Source organism: Bidens hawaiensis, unplaced genomic scaffold (assembly GCF_021521415.1).
Source record: "Bidens hawaiensis isolate Kalapana, Puna unplaced genomic scaffold, B.hawaiensis_p1.1 tig00005179_1, whole genome shotgun sequence".
NCBI lineage: Eukaryota > Viridiplantae > Streptophyta > Magnoliopsida > Asterales > Asteraceae > Bidens > Bidens hawaiensis.
The window spans coordinates 730,686-754,548 of record NW_027491332.1 but is presented as its reverse complement, the minus strand read 5'-3'; the positions used below and the strand labels follow the sequence as shown (position 1 = coordinate 754,548).

The following is a 23,863-nucleotide window of genomic DNA, read 5'->3' as shown; positions in this document are numbered from 1 at the left end:
GATGCAATGACCCAAAAGAGACCCCAAAACCTAGAGGTGCACAAACCAGGTATTTTCAGGAACCAGGTCGGGTAGGAACTGGTTCCGGGTATAGTCGGGTATTTGACCGGGTTTTCCGGGTAGGGTTGGGTCGGGTTTTGACCGGGCATTTCCGGTTCCAGTTCAACCGGTTCTGGTCGGTTCCAGATCCGGGTACGGCTTTGGAGAGAAATCATATACCAAGTCCTACCCGCGGTTCGTGTGCGGGTAGGAACCGGTTCCGGGTCGGATACACGGGTTCGTGTCCGGAACCGAGTATTTTGTACACCTCTATGAAAACCTAAGCGACTCAAATTCAAATAGTTCAAAACCGACCTAAATCCAAATTCTAACTCGGTTTTTGGTGTTGACAAATAAACCAAATAACTTTTTTTCTTTTAAACAAGGTTATATTTTTTGTTTTGAATTGAATTAACTAAAATTTTTATTTGAGTGAACTAAATGACAAAATTGGAGCATTAAATTGTTTCTTATGCAGTCTATTTGGGTTATTAGGTTTGAAATGACTAAAGGTTTTGTGAAACCGAAAACTGAATTACTAATTTGGGTTTAGCTTAAACTTAATCAGTCTCAAACCCTATGTGAACCACTATACAAAATAATCATTTCTCTCACACTAGAAAAAATGAGGCTAAAGTATATAACAAATTAACATTTCATAGTCATACATATCTTAAAGTTGCACACTAATGAGTCCACATGAATGCAACACCATCAATAATTAGCAATAAAAACAACAAGAAAGATTCAATTAACTTGTTCAAGTTACAAACAAAGATTCAAACAATAGCTCATCGAATGTTTTTCCTCAGACAGAATCTACCCGTCCTCATGAAGGGACGTTGAAATGAAACAACCAGGAAATCACAAAGGCGAAAACCATACAAGCTAGCAAGAAGTTGAGGAACCGATGGCCTTGCCAGAAGGTACGGTTATCCGATGTGGTGGTTGTGGTCCCACCATGCGCTGTACCTGACGACATGGCATCATTAGCTTCGTTCCATTGTTCCATCAGTTCAGCCTCGTTTGCACCAGCAACATTATGTGCAATTGATCCACAAATCTCACATGTCCTGAGGTTGTAAAAAGTCAAATTAGTCAAACAAGATCTTGGTTTTCATTTTTCATTTACATGTTGACTTTTACTAATTTGTATTTTTGTAGTATTTAATGAGTGATTTACAAACTAAAACATTAAAAAGTTAGGTATAAGAATATCAATTACACAATGACAGTTAGATTTTCTTGTTTGGAAAGTAATCATATGACTTAACTTACAAATCATCCAAGATTTAGACAGATTTTGATAGGAACTTACTCTAAACATGATCTACCTAAATTCAAAGAAAAAAAACAGTGACAACAATGTATTATGTATAGCAAGAACCATAATAAGAAGTGACAGATTTCAAATTAAAAAAAAAAGTAAATAAAAGAAAAGTATGTGTGCATGATTCACATATTGATTTTAAAATAAGTGAGTGCTACATAGTACCTGATGCAAAGAAATTGTATAAAAGTTTCATGAAAATGAAACAAACAAACAAAATGTGTCCATGAAACCAGGATCCAAACACTAGAATAGATGTCATCTATAAATGCGACGAATAAGCAGGAACCGATCGAGTGCATACGCTTTTAAAAGTGCTTCGTGTTGATTTGAGTCAAAAGGCCACTTGATATAACTAAAGACAAACCGAAAAGTAAAGGAAGAAAGCGAATTCAAGCACGATTAAAAGACGAATAAACCGATTCCATGTTTGCATACATTAAACATCATAGGATTATTAATTGGCAGCTTCTTTTTGGCTATTAGAATCTTTTCATTTCATTTAAACAGCTTTTTTTCAACTTTATTTCTGAAATTATTCCCTCCTTTTCTTAGACAATTTTTCACCAATGTTTGTCACTGTTCCTCTTTGCCGGCTACTATTTTAATACCAACATTTTAGCTCTTAATTACCTCAATAGTAGACATGACAAAGACTGTTTTATATGCACATAAAGGTAAAACTAATTCAACAATCAAGAACCCAAAAAATTGCAAGAATCACTTAATTTCTAAAACAGAACAAAAACCCTAATCAATTGGATGTTGACTAGCCAACAAAAACTGCACCTTGAGTCAAGAAACACAAGTTTTGATCAAGAAAGATTGCAATATTAAAATGGGTATGCAAAGAAAGTAATAAAAATCAAATCTTGAGTCCACAAACACAAGTTTTGATCAAGAAAATTAAAAAAGATTCAACTGGGTATGTTCAAAAACTTATAAAAATCAAATCTTTAGTCTACAAACACAACTTTAAACCAAGAAAGATATGTTTTAAAAACTAATAAAAATCAAATCTTGAGTCAAAAAACACAAGTTTTAACCAAGAAAGACATAAAGATTCATCTGGGCATGTTCAAAAACTAATAAAAATCAAATCTTGAGTCTAGAAACACAAGTTTAAACCAAGAAAGACATAAAGATTCATCTGGGTATGCTCAAAAACTAATAAAAATCAAATCTTGAAACATGGGTATGTCACTATGTCAATAATCAATACAACTTACTTGTTACCCTTAATCTTGAACCAAGCTTCAGCACAGTGTTTATGAGCAGCAGCCAAATCATCTTTACAAGAACACCCTAACTCAATAGGAATCCCATTCCCATTCCCATTCTCATTCTCAGAATCTTGATTGGTTAAATCAAGACTCAAGTGACAAATCCTACAATCCCTTTCAATTATTGACAAATGTACCTTATTATTATTAATATTATTATCACCATGGGTCCCACCACCACCGCTTTCCAGATCCACCACCAAGCACTCTGACACACTGGATGCTCTTCCTCCTACAAGCTCAATACCAGCTGTTGACTGTGAACCATGGGACTCCAAATCTTGATGTGTTGTTTCTTGTAAAGTTGCCATTTTTTCATGTGAGTTAGTGAAGGTGGTGGTGGTACCATGAATGCTTGAAAGCACCCTTGATTAATCTTCTTGTGAGAATAATAATATTGTGTGGAGACTAGAGTAAAGATCAGTCTACAGCCATGGGTGAAAAGAGGGAGCTTGAAAAGAAACGGTGAATCTATGTGTGAATTAAATAGTAGTAGCTAGCACAGAGCACGGGTACAGATAAGTGAAAAAGAAAGGTTTAATTTACTTGTGATTTTTGCCTCCTATCGTTTATTTATTTTTTTGTTAATTTAGCATCCACTAGAATTAGATTGATTCCCACAATTTCCCAAATTCTAGATATTATTTTCTAAGTACTTCGGCCCCGTTTGTTTTTTCAGAGATTTAAGTCTGAATCTGAATACCACATCTAAAAGTTAAGAGGTGGTTCAAATGTCTGAAATCTGAATCATTAAGAGGTGGAGGCTAGAGACGAACCTCTAGTCGTCGGAGATGGAGCCTAGTCTCCGGGTTAGAAGTTAATGGAGGCCGGAGACAAACGTATGTTTTTTTTTGTTAAGAGGTTTTCAGACCCACTAAGAGCTCTTACTGGTTCATATGCTATTAAGACGCTGAACCTCTTAATGCCAAAATAAAAAACAAACAGCCCCACGTCTGATTACGTCTGACCGAATCAGACGTTTTCCTCTATTCAGAGAAAAGAGGCAAAAACAAACAGGGCCTTAGTGATTTTTTCCTCTTATATTGTATTTAGACTATTCTCATCAACAATCTCACAATCTCAATCTCACATTATAAAATTAATTTCTCTCTCTTCAATCTATACACTCAACCCTACTCAATTTTTAACACACATTCACAACCCATCCCAACTTTAAAAAAAAAATTAACGAAGTCCGTTTTTAATAAAGTTTATGTCGGAATGTTCATAATTTTTTTTAAGAAATATCGTGTATTTAATTATTATTTTTAGTTCGAATATTAAAAGTTAATTGAATAATTAAGTTATTGGGGGTTAGTTTGGATTGCAATCTGGGTTGGTTCCACCAACCCAGATTGTCAATCTAGATTGCTTGATTTTCTTTTTTAATTTTTTTTTAACTTTGGGCCCACCAGTCTCATTATGAGATTGTCAATATATGTCACTTTATTGTAATCGTTTGAATGCTTATTTTTAATGAAAGAGTTAGATTATTTTCTAAGTATTTTTTTAATGACGTTGGTCCAGTTGACAAGTCGTTTTGAGGTCCTACATGAACAGCTTCTTACTCGAGTTTGAATCCTTTTATATATTCACTGAACTGGTTAGCTGCAGTGAGTGGGCTTTTGTTTTCATTTGATGGGGCTATGAAGGACTTGAGGGATTATTAAGGAGGTGAGTCCATCTTTCTAGTCTTCCTACTAGTTGTGGTTTTCATTTATTCGTTTGAGGGTTCAGTTTGTTCGTTTGAAAAGTGTCACTTTCAGTTTCATTGAACTAGGCTAGCGACGACTAGTAGACTTTTGTTTTCATCGAACAGGGGGCTACTTGAGACTCGTGGGATAATCAAAGATTGCCATCTCTAAGAATCGTAAAAACTTTTTGGGTCAAAGGCAAACAAAAATTTGGGTATTAAGTTAAAGTGTTTTTTTTTGTTTAAGCAATTAAAATTTTAAATGTGGCTTACTTGCTTATGATTTGAATTGTGCAAAAAAGGTTATATAAAAATTGGCTTAAATGAGTTAAGTAATTGGATTTAAAAATTTGAAATGCATATTTCTTTTCATAAAAGGATATAAGAAAATAATTTTTTAAAAAGAATCTGGGCCTAGCGAGGTGATCGGGTAGGGGCCGTTGACCACCCTGCCCTCCGATCCAAGTCAGCCATGTCGTGAAGCATTGACGTCGACGTGGAAGTTCCATACGTGAAGGATTGCGATGTTTGTGTGGTCCAGGACTCCATGGGTCGCTCATAACACAGCCGTAAAGAAATTGGAGTTGTCGCATTGAAGGAGGTTGACGTGGTGGAGCCGGGAAGGCGCATACACCATGTTGGTGAAGCATGAATGTTTTGTTGATGTGTTACGTGATACTTTAAATGTTTAGCTGAAAATTTTTGTTTAGAGGTGTTTGTGATTCTTTATTTTTATCAACTTATAACTTATAAACTTTTTGAAAAGTTAATAAGGTGGTTGGTAAACCATAAAACCTTATGGATTTAAACTTATGGAGAAGGCAAAATAAAGAGATTTTGAAAAGTTATGAATATTTAACTTGTTAACTAGGGCTGTAAGTGAACCGGACGTCCGTCGGACGTCCGGGCGTCCGTTTGGCAAGAAGTTCGTTTATGTCCGTCCGTTTAATAAACGAACCGGACATGGACACAAAAATTCCGTTCGGTAAGCTTAACGGACGAACACGGACAAGGGCCAAGTCCGTTCGAGAGTGTACGTGAACGTCCGGTAACGTTCGTCAGATTACGTCCGGTAATGTCCGCCCAGTATCGTTAGTGTTTATATCTATCCAGTATTGTAATTTAACTGTGAAATTTCTAGTGTTATTAATAACACTTTTATATTACTACACATGTTTGATGTCTCTTATATTATAATGATCCACTTTATGTTAATATATTAAGTGTTAAGTATATTTGGATGTTATATGGTGTAATTCCTAATTTGTATGTGAAGTTGTTTAGAGTTATGCTTGGTGTTAATATGTAACCGTTTATATTTGTCCATTAGTGTTCGTTGTTCATTAATGTTCACATGTTTGTTTGTCTATTAATGTCCATTAGTGTTCGTTTGTCCATTATTGTCTGTTAACGTCCGTTTAAAATATTAACGGACGGACACGGACAAACTCAATTTCTTAATGGACGGACAAGGACATGAATTTTCGTTCGGTAGAGTGTTCGTGAACCGTCCGTTTGTCCGTTAAAAGCTTAACGGACGGACACGGACATGCTCTCGTCCGGTCCGGTCCGGTCCGGTCCATGTACACCCCTATTGTTAAGTTAATGTGTTTGATTTACATATTACATCTCTGTAACCCTCAAAACCCATTACACTTCTTTTAAAAAAGATTGTCATTTTTAATCATTTTGGTTTTCACCAACACTTAAGATAATCCAAACATTTTTTTTAAAACTATTTTTAAAAAATTATAAGTTAATAAGTTCTTTTAACAAAAAGTCATTTTCATTTAAATAAGCAATTCCAAACACACCCTTAATATGAATATATTAAGATTAAAATAAATTAAATAAAATTTGCAACTTTCTTGTTAATAAGATAATAATAAAAAAAACAAACCATATTTAAAAAGTGAAATCTACAAGCTTTAAATTGAGATTGATAACGCTTAGCGATTTTATAAAAATCTCAAAAACTTTCAATAAAGGATAGATATTTTTGGTTTTGAGATTTTGTTTTTCTCAAAAACATGTTGTGCACCTAACGAAAAATTTTGTGACGATATTAATGGCATTTTCTCGGAGCTGTCCAGCTCCACGACCCCACATGAGTTACTCATCCAACTTCGATTTGAACATATAAATATATTATGTTTGTTCTTATAATTTAATCACCATCAATAATTCATTCAATATAAATAACTACCAAATTGATCTACTCAATATGGATATAAGTAAAATCTCTAAAATCTTTCATACAATGAACTAAAGATGAACTCATGAAAGTGTGTAATTTATAAAGTGACATTAATTATTTAGATTTGTTAGATTTTAATAATCCATGTTGAATGATATTGGTCGGTAATAGTCACTATTCATTTTATCGTCACTAACGGTTCCAAATTTAAAAAAGTTGCCCCCAATGGTCCCCCGTTAAAAATGACTTAACGACGTTATACTTTTTTCCGAAATTCAAATTAATGTTTTAGGTTTTTAATCAGAATGAGGATACAAGTCAATCGATGTAAAACTTAGTTCGAAACGGTGATTCATACAGCTTGATTTGTGTTAATTATACGTTCAAACACCCGAAATGAATATGCTCTCTTAAACTACAGTTGTAGTGTGATTCTATGATCTACCGTGTCACGTTAGAGAACAAAACATAAAAGAGGCGTAGTTTTGGTAAATAAATGGCATATACACAAATATAGATATTTTAATAACAATCTTTTAAAACTTCTTGTAATATAAAAAGAAAGTTAGCGGCTAGTCCGGTGAAAATGAAAATATAACCTTTTATTTTCTTCGATGGAAAAGAAATTAAATGGTTGTTTTTTCTTTTTTTTTCACTACTAGAAAAAACACCTTTAACGACACGCAATGTGTGTCATTAAAGGGTACAGATGACACGCAAATGCGTGTCGTTGAAGCCCCAGTCATAAATTGAATATGACATGCATCCGCATGTCATGTTATATGACACGCATTTATGACATGCGTTTATGACATGCTTTTACGACCCCGATATACGACTAACATTTATGCGTGTCATTGTATTGTTTTTTTTAAATATATTTTTATTTTTTTTGCATAATTATAAATTTTTACATTAATGACAATATTTAAATTCTCATGGCAAACAAAATAAACTACAAGTGTAATATACCTATCCATTTCATTTCATACTTAAACATATTAAGTCAAAATATTACAAATATTTTCAACTTAACAAAATTTTGGTTTAATAGTCAATAAAATACATCACCGGAAAACTTATTGTGCCACATAACTCGACCATTCTACTTGACTTCCATCAAAATCTGCTCTGTGTATTCATGTTTGCCTTCCCAAAACTGAGATGAACATCAAACAAAGAAAATATTAAAATTTTGATTTGGTCAAAACGAATTGGGTCGAAACAAACCACTATAAACATAATCAAACCTGTAAATTACAGTTGCATTGTTATCGGCGAGTATTTCAAATCGTAAATTCAAACCGTAACAAATCATAGAACAGTGACAGTCACTACATGTTAACATAATTTAAAACTTGTGGCCAAACCAATTTGAAACCAGGTAACTTATATGCAGGTTGTGTTTGGGCTTAAAAGTTATTTTTCAATGTTTTTTTTGTACTTGGTTATTTATAAATTAGCAACCTGATAAAACTCGATACTCGGTCGGCCTGTTTTGCTACCTCAATGCCATTTTTCTATCAATATATAGTTTTTACCTGAGTGTTGGTTTTGAAATCTTGCAATGATCCATGCACGAGAAATTACATCCGGCGTCGAATACTAAGCCTACCAAAGCTGCAAAAATGAAAAAAAAACATGGTCAGCAGCAAAAACAACAGATAACCGAGAAGACATTAACATATATACCTCAACTATGTTAACCAAAAAAAAAAATAAATACTTAAATGCTTAGCCAAAAGATTAATCTTAACATACAAGTAACTTTTTCCCTTTAAAGTACGTAACCTACCAAAACGAGCGGGTGGATAGATCTTTTATACGTGCCATTGATGGGTCCTACAAATAAAATGCATCTGATAGTCAATTCTATATGACCACCCACATATAACCATTTTGATTAAACAAACAACTTTCCAGGTTATATTATATATATATATATATATATATATATATATATATATATGTGACGAAGCAATGCTTATAAAGTAACTTTCATTGTTGTTAAAAAACGAACAAAGTTTTCGGGGTTTCGAGCATTACTTGGCAAGATTAAAGTGTTTGCGCGCACCAAGATCAGGTTAAAAACAAAAAAAAAATTATATGAAGTAAATTATATGCTAAATGCGTAATGCACCCGGGTTACACGGGTTACGTGGTCTAGTACGCGTAACTGGTTTTACGCTCCATAACCGGCTAATTATCTTTCAAATTGTCAGCGATTGAAACTTCAATATGAAGTTCTAAACTAGCATTTTAATTCTTTGAATTTGGGATTAAATTGTTAAGTGGATTTGCTTGATACATTATGTATTAGAATGCACTCTAGAGCTTGATTTAATTCTATTGGTGTTTAATTTTAACTATCTAAAAAATCAAAAAATAAAATCATCTCGACCTTTACCCGTACCAACCCGAACTCGTTTTGACCCCGACCAGAACCAAAACTACCCTTTTTTTAATTGACCCGCCCGACCTTATCCCATTTGACCCGACCTGTTTACCAGTCAACATTCAGTTTTGTAGCAGTTAACTAACTGGTCATAAAGGAAACTTTGTAGCAGAAATAAAAACTCTGTAATTTGTAATGGTTAAGCAATCTCAGGTTCAAACATCCCAATAATATTGAAATGAAAGATTTTAAAAACATACTATTTGCAGTGAATATGACACGTAAGTTTCCAAGGCGGTTTTTCATGCTGAAAATCTTCACCAAATTGGCGCTTACAAGACTCTGAATCTGTGCAACTTTAAAACATATAATCAGTTCACATGATATATAAATGAGTAAAACTATACAAACAGTTTAATATAATTTTTTGACATGAACACAATTTTCTAACAAGTTTCTAAACACAATTTTTTGATAAGTTTCTGGTGTCGAGTTCATACACAAATTAGGTCACCAAATCAAAATTGGGTCAAAAAGAATACAGATAATAACGAGAAACACACACTAATTTTCAATTGAAAAAGCAGGTTCTTACCGTTGAAGAAGTAGGTTCGAGAATAATCAGGTTCGATTAAAGAAACAAGTTCGATTGAAGATGGATCGGTCATTGGTTCGTAACGAACATCGTCTGAACGAGGAAGAAACCCTAGGTGAGAAGATATCGTCTCTGGTTCGATTTTTTTTTTGTGTTTGTGTGCAGAAACACTAATTAACAACATTAAACCTAACCCTAACAACATTTGAAGGCACATACTTCACTGTAGATTAACTTCCTGCCAATTATCCTTCAATCCATTCGAAACCCTAGCTATATATGGTGTTGCGCTGTCTTGGAGGAGAAAGACCGTCGTCTTGGGCGGTGGTGCTGGAGGACCGTCGTCTTAGGCGGTGGTGGTAGAGGACTGTCGTCAATTTTTGGGGAGAAGGGATGAGAATTTACTAGGAGAAAGCTGATGTATAAGGCTGAGGGGTGTGGAGCGCGAGAGGGGGCGCGTGAGCCCATCCGGGGCGCGAGCACCACACCACCGAGGCGCGAGAGGGGCGCGAGCACGGCTTTCAAGGCAGGCGCAAGAGGCCTCGCGGCTGGGAATAGCGTGAAGAGAGCTTGGGAATGTTAAATATAGCCGTTGGGCTCATAATTGTTCTTCTTTTCTTCTCCTCCTGCTACACACAGCTTTCAAAACCAGCTTTTCTTTTGCTTTACAGGATACATGTTTTTATATATTAGTTGTTACATTAATATTCCTACATCAATACGTACATATTGTACCTGCATATATATAATATATACATACACAAAAAGACAAAGCCTAAGAGATTAAGCACAAGCCAAGACAAGTTTACACACAGTCCAGTGTGTAATTGTGTGTATTCTTTAATAATACGTTTAAGCACAGTCCAGTTTTTTTAATAATACGTTTTTTGAATACATTTATAAAAAAATTAAAAAAAAATCCGCTCGCGCCCCCTGCTCGCGCCCCTCCACACCAGGGCCAGGGGCGCGAGCGGGGGCTCCAACACCCATCTTATCAAGTTTCTCTCTCTGCCACACGTCACAATATTATTGGCTGGAGCCCCCACTCGCGCCCCCTCTCGCGCCCCCACACCCCTCAGCCTAACACGGAGACTTTTTTGGGCGCTATTTTTGAGAAAATAAGCAGGTGTTAAGTTATTTTATTTGAGATCGTAAGATGACACTCAAATATGACACGCACCGTTTAATTTTTGAAATTATGACACTGACTTAATGACGTACAAAAATAAAAGTCATAAATCCGTTAATATTTTAAAAATATGACGTTTTTTTTATGACAGACACTTTTGCACGTCATAAATTGATCCATGTCATTGTAAGCATATCATTAAAGGCCTTTTTTCTAGTAGTGTTTGTATCATTTTTATTGATTTCTTATTGCTCACAATAATTAAATCAAAACTAGAATAAATACACAATCCCCACCAATCGATGCCGACACTCTCCCATCGCCGCAGCTGCCACGACCAAACTCACCTCTTTCTATTGATTTGTTTGACATGAAAACATTTTAGATAGTAAATCAAAGTCATGTTGTATCTACAAAACTTATCAAGTTATCAGTCCAATGTGCTAGAAAATTGCATAACTTAAAAAAACATATGATTTTCACTGTGTTTGTAGTTACCGGACCTAGATAGAAACGTTTTAACGAGTCAAATCATATGACAAACTGTCATAGCACATCTGTCGGACCTAAATATCATAATCTTGAGCCATGATTTCAAACACAACGTCCAACTTTAATAGTTCTAATATCTTCTTTTGCTTATATTATAAACACATGCAAAAATGATTTGAGTAATATGTGCATTTATCTAAGAAGTTAGCATGATTATGAGGCAGTCAAATTAGTTTTTTCTTTTATTAAACTTGACTTGAGGGGTCAAAATCCAAACAATTTGTTTAACGCCGCACTAGATATTTTAAATTAGTTTTCTCTTAAAATTTCTCTTTTATATGTATTGCCCTCTTTGTCACCTTTTAGTATTATTATTATTTTTTTCGTTAAAGACCGATTATTAGGAGCATATTTTGTTCACAAAAAACTTGATTTTATCTTTTATTTAAGGGTTCGGATGCATGTATATTGTTTTTTCATTTTTACTATATGATTTAACTTGAAATCAAAATCGAAATTGTCTCCTCCCATGTGCCAACGTTAAGACATCATGTATGTAACCTACTAATACACAAAACCATATCAATTGAATGAGTGAATAAAGAAAAAAAATGTATAAACCAACAAAAATGCTTACTTATGTTTAATGTTTTTTTTTATCACAAACTATAAGATTGGAATATATAGCTTCAAAATCGAGTATATGAATGAAAGATAAATGAATTGAAAGTTTAAAATTAAATATGTTTGTTTTATAGCATGTGACCAGAAAAATATATTAAGTATAAAAAGAATAATATTTTTCTAACCACAGTATATAAAATGTGTTCTCATTAAAATATACAAGCAAAGGAAATGTCGAAAATTATAAAACGAAGTGCCAAAGAGTAACTTGTTGAAAGTGAACGTCTTTTATGTTGGAGTGTATCAAAATTTAATATTTTATTTGATAAACAATTCTTTATACTAAAATATTATATATTTAATTAAAACATATTCATCTTTTTATAATACAATATTGAGATGCTCGTTATAAAAAGCTTATGGGGTAGAGACCAGTTCAATCGTAGCTTTAACATCTACTCAATGAAAACATTTGACTACCTTCTTATTGGTAGAACAAAATAGCATTTGAACCAAAATATATATTATCATTATATTTAATCATAATTTTTCATTCATAGAGTAGTGCATGTTTTACATTACTATAACTTTGATTAATAGTCAAATATTTGAAACATCACAATACAACTAGATTAACAATATATGTGTATCAAAATTAGTGTTATTAAGAATATATCGTGTTGAACCGGTCAGGACGGTCTTGATGATCAAGTTAAGCGAGTTTCTTCGTAATCTCGAGTTGGGGCACTATGTAATATGTTTCATCATCAGTGGCGGATCCAGAAAATATAGTCAGTGGGTGCAAAAAAAAGGTCAACATAGAACACGTCAATTTAAACTAAAACAAGTCAAACCAAAATGGGCCGGGTTAAACCAAAACGGGTTGAATAAAAAATTTACATTAAACAAACTACTTATAGAAATGTAAACAATAAATTTCATTAAAGATAAACAAAATACTTATTACAATTGACCTCTACGTGATTTCATCTTTTGAAAAGGGTTAATTACAGTTTCATTCGTAACACTTAAAAGTGTTTCTTTTTCAACACTACACATTACACAAACATTTAAAAAATCTTCACCAGTTCAATTACGTAAATCTGTCTTTATGATCTTCATTGCCGAAAAACATCTCTCAACCGTTACGGTCGCAATAGGCAAAACTAATGTTAGCTTTAATAATCGATAAACCAAATGAAAAGAGATATGTTTCCTTGTATTCACCATAACTTTAGCAAGATCCGCAATACCTTTCAGATTAGCAAATCTTTCATCTTTTCGCACAATATCAATACATAAACCAAGTTAAGATGCAAGAACAATTTTGTCCCCATTATCAAAATCATATGGATATAACTCACAATCTCATTAACTTTGATGCATAACTTGAAAAATGAATCATACGGATTGAAAACCAATATGTTTGAAGTAAATCCGTGTTAAGATCATTAAAGCGATTACCAAATTCTTGAATTTTTATATCGACAACACTGTTGAAACAATAAAAATTATAATAATGTTGATTGGTGATTGTGTACCTTTGTCTTTTGGGTCTATAACTAGTGTTATCGACAACATGTGAAGCTGCCATCATCCTAATCAGTTCGCCTCTCTTCCAAATTGAGCAATTAACTAATATGGGCTTAATTATTATTGTTCATAACAAAATTAAATTTGGGCTTCAAAAATTATTGCTTAAAATTTAAAAAGTTAAGTTTGGGACACTAAAAGAGTTAAGAATGGGTCACTAAAATGTTTTTGGATGGGTCACTTTGGTATTTGGACGTCATATATTACAAATTTATAAAGCAAACTATAGACTTGAGTGGGTGTAAACGCTCCCCCTGACCGAACACTGGATCCGCCCCTGTTCATCACTTCATGCATCTTTTGATGATAAGAAACAGTTAATGAATATGGATGCTTTTAGGTGAGTGTATTATGGATGATATTATTTCATTCTTGGTTGAAGATATTTTTTAAAGTTTTTTTGATGGTGATCTATCAATGTGGTGTAAATAGTTGGCAGGTTTGAAATATGTCAGATCTTGTAGTGTTTTCTATGTGTCCATATATGGTTTTTATTGAAACATCTAATCGTTGGTGTGTAAAAACAGTATTCCCAATATAACCTTAAAGTTTTCTTTGTTATCAAGATATAATTAATTAAATCCAAACGTGTTTATATTTATATTCAAAAAAAATAATGTAGGATATGTTATAAACATGAAAAGAAAAGGGTTTAGATGTATCATAGTTTGTAGTGTTCACATATGAGATTGATTCATCATGTTTACGAAAAACATCTAGCTATTTCACACGTAGGATATACTAAAATGTTATTATTTTCGGACAAACTAAATTTTAATAATTCAAGCAATGAAATATTAACTGATAACAATCTGTACCGAAAACATGACCAATGATAACTCTAGCTTTTCTTTCGTTGCATCATGCAATCTCATTCTAACACAAAAGTAACTTCATATGACCCTAATTGTCGTTCATGTCATTTCAAAACAGTTTACAACAATTTGATTGAAATAAAAATGTCAGTTTTTTTTTTCAGGCGGACAAAGTTATTTTTTCCTTTAAGTTTAACTGCCCTGGTAACAAAAGTTAAGTTATATACTTATATACGTGAATCACTCTAAATTTTCTGAGTTATAATATAAAATATCTAAATCTAATTTTCCTTATTTTGTGTTTTATAGATGTAGCAGAATCTGCATGAAACAGAGGGTATAAATGGAATCAAAACATAAAGTTAAAAATCCTAAGAGGTGACATAACACAACACATGGGAATAGTCAGAAAAGTAGGACATAGAGACTGTAGCATGTGAACATAAACATAGTATTATTGCCGCTGTAACTTCCAATTTTATTCCAGACTTGTACATATGTTCCCAACCACACAAACATGATTTTAACACCACTATGTCCACCGTCAGTTTTATTCTAAACTTTGTTTCAAACAAAACCTTCATGTATCTTTAACGATGAACAACGCATGGACCAAAGTTTTATTCTAAACTTTATTCAAACAAAAACATCATGTACAACGAACGACTCCTGGACCAAAAAAATCCGTTTATTTGTGCGCGTGATGTTGAGTTAGATCTAAAGCGTCAAATAATATGAATTGTTGAAATCCCGTCATAATCATAAGTAGACTATGAAAAAAACGTTGTTTGAAAAAGTGTTTTTAATAAAAAAAAGTTGTACTGATTTTTATTAATATTAACTATTATCTTTTGGTTGCTGTCAATCTCAACTAACGAATTGGCTAATAACAAACCAACATTTTATCATATTTGTTCATAACGGTCCGCGACTAACATAATTCTAACGCCATAGATACAGGTCGCCGAAAAATTGTTTTTGGTCGGAAAACTTACATTTTTTCCGGAAAAGTAGAAAACTCAACATTTCGTCCCAAACATCTTTGTAACCTTGGATCGAACCTTTAGGAACATTTTTCTAGTAAAAGACCCAATTATTCAGGTCGCCCGAACCCTATAACAATTGTCGGAATCGGTTGGTGACGATCAAGTGGTGGTGGTTTGCTCGTTGGTGGTGGTGGTGACGGCGTTCAGGTTGAGTTTTCCGGCAAAAAATGTGACTTTTCCGACAAAAAACGTTTTTTTCATCGACCTGCAAGTAACATCGTCGTTAAGAGTATGTTAGTCGCGGACCGTTGAGAATAAATACGCTAAAAATGGGTCTGTCAGCAGCCAATTCGGTAGTTAGGACCGGTAGTGACCAAAAAATAACAGTAGAGATTAATAAAAACCGATATACCTAAAAAACATAATAAATAAAAAAGTTAAAAACAATGCGGTTAATTCCAGCTCAATAATTTAGGTGCCAAAATTTCAATGTGTCCGGTTTCCTCTAACCACCACTCCACAACCTTCTGCTTTTGTATTACTATATACAGCTATACCACCACTACCATCTTAAATAGTTACAATTACAGATATTCAACAACAAGGTACAACTTTTTATTATTGAACACCAACAAAATTATATTATAGATAACCGAAATTGGTTAGAAAGACCTAACCAAAAATCGAAAAGGTACAACTTCATAAAGTGTTATAATTCGTAAACCGAAAGAAAAAACTCTATAGATCATAAAAGTTTAACTCAAAATGTCACAACTTAAGTAAATATATTATGTTTAGTATATTAATGTTTCAACTTAGTCCTTCAACTGGGAGTGAGATTTGAGTTTGTGTTCCGGCGGGTCCCGGTGTCGGTGTTTCTAGACCGCTTTTGATCCAAGCAATGGTGTTAAGGTCTGCAGCAATGGTGGCCAACTCCATGTTTGACAAAGGTTGGACTTCTTCATATTCAACAAACTCGGGACCGAGTAACGAGTTTTGCGAACACGAACAGCAACCGTGACCGCATTTTAATGGAACCATAGACTCGGTTGAATAGCCTTTAAGAAAGTTACACCCCAAACTTTCTGTTTTGCAGGCTTGTATTAACGGTCCCGGAGTGGGCACAACCGTCTTTGGTACCCCATTTGCAGGGGTAAAAGCTGAAAATGCTCCTAAATATGGGGGTGGATGAGAAACGATGTTACGTGTTAAGATAGGGTCTTCGGGTTCTGGAGGTTTCGTTGGGTTAATGTTGTTTTCATATGTGGTGTTGAGGTTATTGTAATTGATGGTGGATGGCGTGATGTTCATGTAAGGGTGGGTGCCCCGGCGTCTCAGGGTAGAATTCCAGTGATTCTTGATTGCGTTATCGGTTCTACCAGGCAAGAGTTTTGCAATTAAAGCCCACTTGTTTCCGTGGATTTCATGGGCTTCAATTATCCTCCTATCTTCTTCTTCTGCGCAACAAAAAAAATAAAAAGGCTAGTTAATGATCAAGTGTGAAAATATAGCATTCAAACACTAATTAACATACACAATTTGGTAAATGTCATTTATCATTTACAACTAAGTTAAATAAGCTTAGTGGCTGCCATATGGTTGCTATTAGCAACAGTGTATCCAATTTAATCCGACAGGCATATTGCTTAAACCTGCTGCTTGACAGCATAGCCTAAGCCCTAAAGTTCAATATACACAAACTGCTTAGCTATAACAAGTAAACAACGCGCAAACGCTCATTGATCTAAGACATGCTATTTTTTTAGCAGAAGAATATAAAATTTGCTAAAACCACCGAATGAACTCATGCACTTCTTCTACACCTTCTATAACTTCAAACAAGTATAATTGCTTATTTCTGAATTTATGACCAGGGACAAACCATTCGATGCACCAAAAGCATTCACTGCGACATCCTTTTTCCTCTAATTCTCGCCTGGTAATCATTTTGACGATTGTTGTTTTGTACAGTAGGATTGTTGTTGGAGAAAGTAATATTGGTGGTTTGGCTGCATTAATGGGAATACTGATCTTAGGTATCGATGTGCTATGTGTTGTGGTGGAGTTTGAAAATTTTGATCCAATAGTATACGGTGACAAGGTAATTTTAGAAGCCTATTGAATTCTAGCTAATGAATGGGCATCCTTCAGAGTTTGCGGCTTAAACATCTTAAGAGGACAACCCATTTCAGGTTTTAGGTCTTAATAAATACACATATCGCATAATTTTCACATAGTGTGACTTTGTTCAATAGAGCATCAAAAACGTCACAAAGAGACAATTTCTTCCATAGCATCAAAAACTTCACGCATACTGTATTAATACCAGCTTAATATCTTAACTAACTATCAAACAGTTTGTTCGGTGGTTAATGAACTAATTGAAAATTTAGCCCCTGATCTTTATTACAATGTCTAAAATGACCCTTATTATAGAAATGCCCGTGACACACTATAAAGTCAAACCTATGCACATCCATGTTAACAGGGTAAACTTAAAGGTATTTAATCGGAAATTGCATCAAATCTGCACGGACGGCGATATTTTGCATAAAAATTGATCTTCAAAGTGACCAGAAATCAGTAGCAACTAAGCTATTGAAGTTCGCTGGCCACTGCAGTAACCAACTGAAAAGTTGCAATGGTTCAACCCCTATAGAAAAAAATATCTGCTCTGATTTCAAGACCTTCTCATTCTTTGACAATTACTTTTTTGTCTCATTCGTTTATTGATTTCGTTATAAGCAAAATAAAGTGAATTCTTAAACAACTCAAAAAGCTATCCAAGACATACTAAATCAATCCAAACCTACAATACAAAGCTCCACTTAAACAAATTACCAGTTGAATAAGTACTGCCTTTAATAATGTCTCTTAAAAGATGCCAAATTTAAAGATCAGTCACCTGTTCAAAAACAACTGTCTAGCAGAGCTATAGAGAACCAAAAAGCCCTAATAGCCTCTATGGCTTGGCACCATGGAGGGTTCTACGGGGAAACACTACAGGCTACAGTCATGTTGACATTAAAGGTACTTCCTCGGAGCATTGGATCAGAACGGACCGCGAAAACTTGCACAGAAAAATTATCTACAGAAATCAGTAGCAGATTGCTACTACTTGGTAGCAACTAAGGTACAGAAGTTAGGCTGCATAACCGCCAACTGAAACATTGCAATGGTTCACCCCCTATGCTACTACTTCGTAGTAACTAAGGAACTGAAGTTCGGTGAGAACTGCAGTAACTGCCGAAAGTTATAACCATAACCGCCAACTGCTAGCTACCAATTGAAAAGTTGCAATGGCTCAACCCCTATATAAGAAAATCATCTAGTCTGATTTCATAACATCTAACCCATACTTAAATTTCGCTGATAAGAACTTCTCGTTCTTTGGAAAATTACTTTAATCTAAAAATGAATTCTTACACGATTCAGATAGCTATAAAAGTCACACAAAACCTACCAAATCTACAACACAAAGCTCCACTTAAAGACTACCAATCGATTAAGTGCTTCCTTTAACCAACGCCTCTTAAAAAGATACCAAACTTAATAGCAAATGGCATTCGTGATCGACTGTTAAAAACCGCAATCAATTCACGAAAATTAATAAGCAACCACTAAACAATCCTAACACAAATGCATCATCATCGTACTCAGTACATCCCACCAATAGCAAAACTATGACAGGGTCTGAGGAGGGTAACGGTAAGATGCATACAGCCTTATCTCTACCCCGTAGGAATATAGAGACTGCTTCTGCTTACGGTGGGCATAAGGCACATACACTCAACCAACAGCCTATTGGTGCACGACGCACCCTTGTCTTTCAGCTATCAACGACACCACATTATGCATGATTAACCTTCTTCCACTTTTAACCTTATTTTCACGAAATTAGTAAAATAACGTCAAAACTAGTGCAATTTCACTTTCCCCTCCCGATGGCCCACAGACACACACACACATATATATATATATACACACACACATTATATGCACACACCGCACGCAGGCAACCTAACACAAATGCATAAAATTATGCATAATATCATTTCCAACTTATTATACAATTAGAATATCATTCCTTACCCGTAAAAGGTCTCCGCTCAACGGCCGGGTCCAACTGATTACACCACCGAAGCCGACACGACTTACCCGACCTGCCCGGTATCCCTCGAGCTATTAAGCTCCAATTCTTGGGTCCAAACTTACTAACCAAATCACTTAACAACTTATCTTCATCCGGAGACCACGATCCCTTAACTTTCCCATCTTTCCTGTCATCTCCACCGCCACCACCGCCGCCGCTGCTTCCGCCGTCGACTGTGACGCCATCGATGGTTTCTGTGTCTTGTTCGGGACCGTTGGATGCGGGGTTGTTTGTGTGTTGGATTATTATTGTATTGACGACTTCGTTGTTGTTCATCTTTCGGTTTGAAACGAGTCTCTGTAACCGTACCAACCTTGACTGTCTAACTGCAACTTTGTTTTTGTGTGAGTTTGAATAACTGTTATCATTTGACCCCTAAACTATATGTCAACTTGTTAACTGCTCACTATTTATTATTATTATTATTATTATTATTATTATTATTGTTATTATGTATAATATATACGATTTAAGAATAACAGCAAAACATAGTTTTACATCTTGGAAAATAGACTTTATGAATAGATGATGGTGTAAATAAGTCGAGTTGTTTATGAGCTATTCAAGTTTGGATTTTTTTTTTACTTACTGATTCAGATTGTTTATTTAACTAAAAAAAAGGATCCAGTTACAACAGAGAGGCAGGTAAGCGGACAACAAGCTGCGCCGCCACCCCCCTTTTGATTGGCAAAACCGATCATACTGAAAACAAAGTTATCGTTCTTCGGCGTCGTTGAGTTACTGTGCACGACCCGCTGAACTCTTTTTAAAAACGTAGTAGCATTGGGGGCGAGAGACCCAAATGTATCAAAAGCAAAAGGGATAAAGGCATGTTGATTCTCAACACATGCCTTCTCGTGCTTAGTAATTTTCCCTGCTTCTGCCTTTAGCACCGCCTGTCTAGCAACAAACCCGGTGTCCCTAAGCCCGACAAGAGGGGACACCCCAGTAAGGTCCACACAAGCATGCCTTCCCCCCGCCCATCCAAACACAAGAATGTCCGCTGGGCGGAGAGTAGACCTTCCTTCAAGTAAATCGAGCAATTTTTCAAGTAAAGTATACAACAACGTTTGTGGTTTAAGACCCAAGTATAAAACATTTAGTTTAGATAAGATGAAATGTGACCCCCAAAATAAAAGATAGAAAACGGGGTATGAAGTTACTCACGTTCAAGTATAAAACTTGATCGGGAAAAGATGAATAACCGGATGGAAGAAGTTTAACGAGAAAGGCCTAAATGACAATAAAATCTTGGATTTAGAATGGTTGTCTTGAAGATCTTTAAATAAAATAATTGTTGCAAAAAGTAAACAATTAAAGTTCAAGGTTTAAAATGTAACTATTTAATAATTTATAATAACAATCCTTTAAAAATGTAAGTTTGCTCGAAACCGGGTTAAAGTATCTAACCTTAATATTTACTTAACCAATGTTAAGTAATAAGGTGGGAAAAATGCTAAAATGCAAGTTCCTTTGGGACAAAGATACTAAAACGGGTCTTTAACGAGTGTTCGGGTTGTCGGTTAGGGTCTTGACAAATGGTCAAACCCAAAGTCAACTTTCCAACATATTAATTGTTATGAGATAACTCATTAAAATATACTAACACTTAACCAAGTATGTAGATCTATTGTTTAGAACTAACAACGCATGTTAAGCGAGTGTTCGGTTTTGTCGGTCCAAACTATGTGATGAGATCAAGTTGGATCCAACAATTCCAAGTACTTAAGAAAATAATTAAAATCAGTTTGTAAACTATTTTTAAAGAAATATACAAGTCTTGATAGCTAAAAACACACTTGTGTGTCTTAAGCGAGTAAAAGTCGGTATAGTTCGGTTTAGTTCATAGATGGTTTCTACATGCCCAAATATCATAGAACTTGTATATTAGTTTATAAATGAAGAAAACTTAAATTTTACAACTAAAAAGTTAACTACAAGTCTTTTAAGCAAAAGTTTCGGTTTAGTTCGGTTTCCATCTCCCAACGAGTTTATAGATGGATTCCATATGCTTAATATCAAAGAACTTGTAAAAAATGATTTTTGAAACTCAAATCTAGCAATAAACATGTTTAAACAACTATTTTAACAAAACTAGTAAACAAAAGTTCGGTTTCCGGTTTGGACTAGTTTCGGTTAAACCGAGGTTAGTCTTATACAAACCCACAACATGGAACTTGTAAATAAGATGAACAAACTAAAAGGGTTAGAAGTTAGTCATAAGTGATATGCATAATAAGTTATGTGTGTGTGTATATATATCAAGAACACGAAGTCCTCCATGAAGCCTTGCCTTATGACATTCGAAACTTAACCAATTGGAGTCGGTGAAGTAACAAATAAAGGAAACAAGTGGTGTGTATTATATATATGTTGTACCACCATATTCAAGTGTTAGTAATATTAGATGAACAAGTTAAAATGAAAGACTATAGTTAGTTGACCTTAAGAAATCAAAATAACAAAATGTTGAAGATGAATACTTGGATTTGAGAGAGATTTGGAGAAGATGAACAACCAAAATGGTGTATGGAGCCTTTCTTTTATAATGGTAAGAGTATGGTTCATACAAATAGGGTAAAGATGCATGTGATGGTTGAAATGGTCAAACAAGTTTTTGGTAAATGGCAATAATAGTCCCCAAAGTTTGGTTTAAGTCATTTTTAAAGAGTTTTAAGGACCAAAAAGAATGTTTTCAAGACCCAACAAGTGTAAAACAATATTGTAACATAAAATCCATCATTTTGATTATATCATAAGCTTTGGTTTACAAAATGGGTCGGTTTACATGATAAACGAATACAAAAACGAATACAAACGAGACCCGAAATTGACGAATGTCACACAAGCCTTCTCCATATCGCGCCAACGGCAATAGGCCTAATCCCATTGTCAGGCTTAGGCAGTGGCGTTAGGGGGGCAGAAGCCACAAACTCCGCAAAAGAAACAGGGCATCTCCCCGCTAACCACAAGTTAACCACCTTAGTGATAGCTTTAAGCAACCCCACGGCAATCGCAGATCCTTCCCCACATAGGGCATCCAAAATATGTTGGGCCCTAAGCCCATCTCTCCCATAAAAAGTCCCTTTAGGAAAAGATTTAATACACCCTAAAACACTTTCAACATCCACAACCAAAGGGGCATCCGAGAGTAAGGCCCTAGGTATAGTGGGTGGGGCGAGATGGGATGCTTATCAAGCAACGCTTTCATAGTAGCGTCACCAAGAGGAGCAACACCCGAAGAGCACAAAACTTTAACTGCGGGCGTGAAGTGCCCGTCAGTAACCTTTCGAATACATTGCTTAGCATTGAGGCCCTCCCTCGAATGATCACCTCCGAAGAAGGCCTCACCGACACTTGAGCCCATATCCATCGGTTGGTTAAAGAGCGATTGGATAAGATCAGCACATCCGCTTCCATCACCCCCAAGTTGCTAGGGCCTGCCGAATAGAATGACACTGTAAGGATTTCCTATTCCCCGACCTACTCTCCTGTCGGCTGGAAGGCTTGACAACTTGTAATGTGCAGCGGGGTAATATCAAAAGTCTAACCCACGCTTCAATGGACTCTGGCCTAGACGCCACGTTGCATAGTGAAGCAGATAAGGCCTGGGCAAATGCCATGCGACAACTAGGAGGGATGCTTTTTACTGTCTTTAACGGGAGTGCGAAAATACGGTAAAGGAGGGGCGCGTCCAAAACTATCCCGCCCAAAGTAACTACATCTATTGCAAGCTGTGGCTTAGGGATCAACCTTGGATTGGATTTTTTTTAAACGAGCCTAGCTATTCCGAGCTCGAGCCTTATGTATTTTTTTAAGTTTTACCTTTTTGGACTTCGAGTAAGCTTTGGCTGGTTGAAGCCTTGAAGGTATTACATGAGCTAGAGCTAAGCTTATACTCGTTTAAGGTTTTTCTCACAATATATAAAAATATAATTGGAAGTTTTATAATTTAGTTAATAAATGATAACCGAACCAATCCAAGCTTTATAAAATAACTTGCAAGCCAGGCTTGAACTTTAGAGTAAGAGCTCGAAACAAGCAGGGTTGGGTCAACGATTTTGGAGGCCTAAATCGAAATGAGATTTTGTAAATCGAAATTCTAGTTCATATCCCGTTTCAATATGAACATTTGTGTTTTTCACTTAATCTTAATATTTGATTTGATGTATAATTGAGTAATATATAAATAAACAGTCTTGTAGTTACGATGGGTTTTCTTCTAAGACCATCTGTAGTGGAGGCGTTTCTCACCTCAAAATTCTCCCAAAACTCTATGAACACCGTCCCCCTCTAAGTTATGAGGTAAGTTTTGGCATGGAGAGTTATCCACAAAAAGCCTTCCTCATCTCTTCTAGCCAATCAAATTTTTTGTCCCACATTTATTTCTTTTATTTATATTATAAAATTAGAAAAGAATTAAAAAAATAGTAATTGTCTAACGATATTGTTGGAGAGTTTGAGGCTTTTTACCACCACACCATTTTTTGTAAAACTCTTTATTACTGACTGGAATGACACGTGTCACACAATGCCTAT

At 34.9% G+C, this 23,863-nt stretch overlaps 2 protein-coding genes and 1 long non-coding RNA gene across 3 annotated transcripts; all 3 read right to left on the bottom strand.

Moving 5' to 3' along the window:
- Window positions 1–757: 757 nt before the first annotated feature.
- LOC143629270 (uncharacterized) lies at window positions 758–3,247 on the bottom strand. The gene is made up of 2 exons (XM_077098584.1): window positions 2,599–3,247; window positions 758–1,112 (listed from the first exon to the last, which is right to left on the bottom strand). Exons 1-2 carry the CDS (start codon window positions 2,961–2,963, stop codon window positions 869–871), a joined length of 609 nt encoding a protein of 202 aa, XP_076954699.1. The 5' UTR covers window positions 2,964–3,247; the 3' UTR covers window positions 758–868.
- Window positions 3,248–7,632: 4,385 nt separating this feature from the next.
- On the bottom strand, window positions 7,633–8,370 carry LOC143629202 (uncharacterized). Its single transcript, XR_013152906.1, has 3 exons — window positions 8,338–8,370; window positions 8,084–8,162; window positions 7,633–7,701 (listed from the first exon to the last, which is right to left on the bottom strand). It is a non-coding gene; the product is annotated as an uncharacterized LOC143629202 (long non-coding RNA).
- A 7,266-nt stretch (window positions 8,371–15,636) lies between these two features.
- LOC143629201 (transcription factor MYB25-like) lies at window positions 15,637–19,676 on the bottom strand. Its single transcript, XM_077098538.1, has 2 exons — window positions 19,264–19,676; window positions 15,637–16,628 (listed from the first exon to the last, which is right to left on the bottom strand). The coding sequence occupies exons 1-2, from the start codon at window positions 19,598–19,600 to the stop codon at window positions 15,982–15,984; spliced, it is 984 nt and encodes a 327-aa protein (XP_076954653.1). The 5' UTR covers window positions 19,601–19,676; the 3' UTR covers window positions 15,637–15,981.
- Between the last annotated feature and the right edge of the window lie 4,187 nt (window positions 19,677–23,863).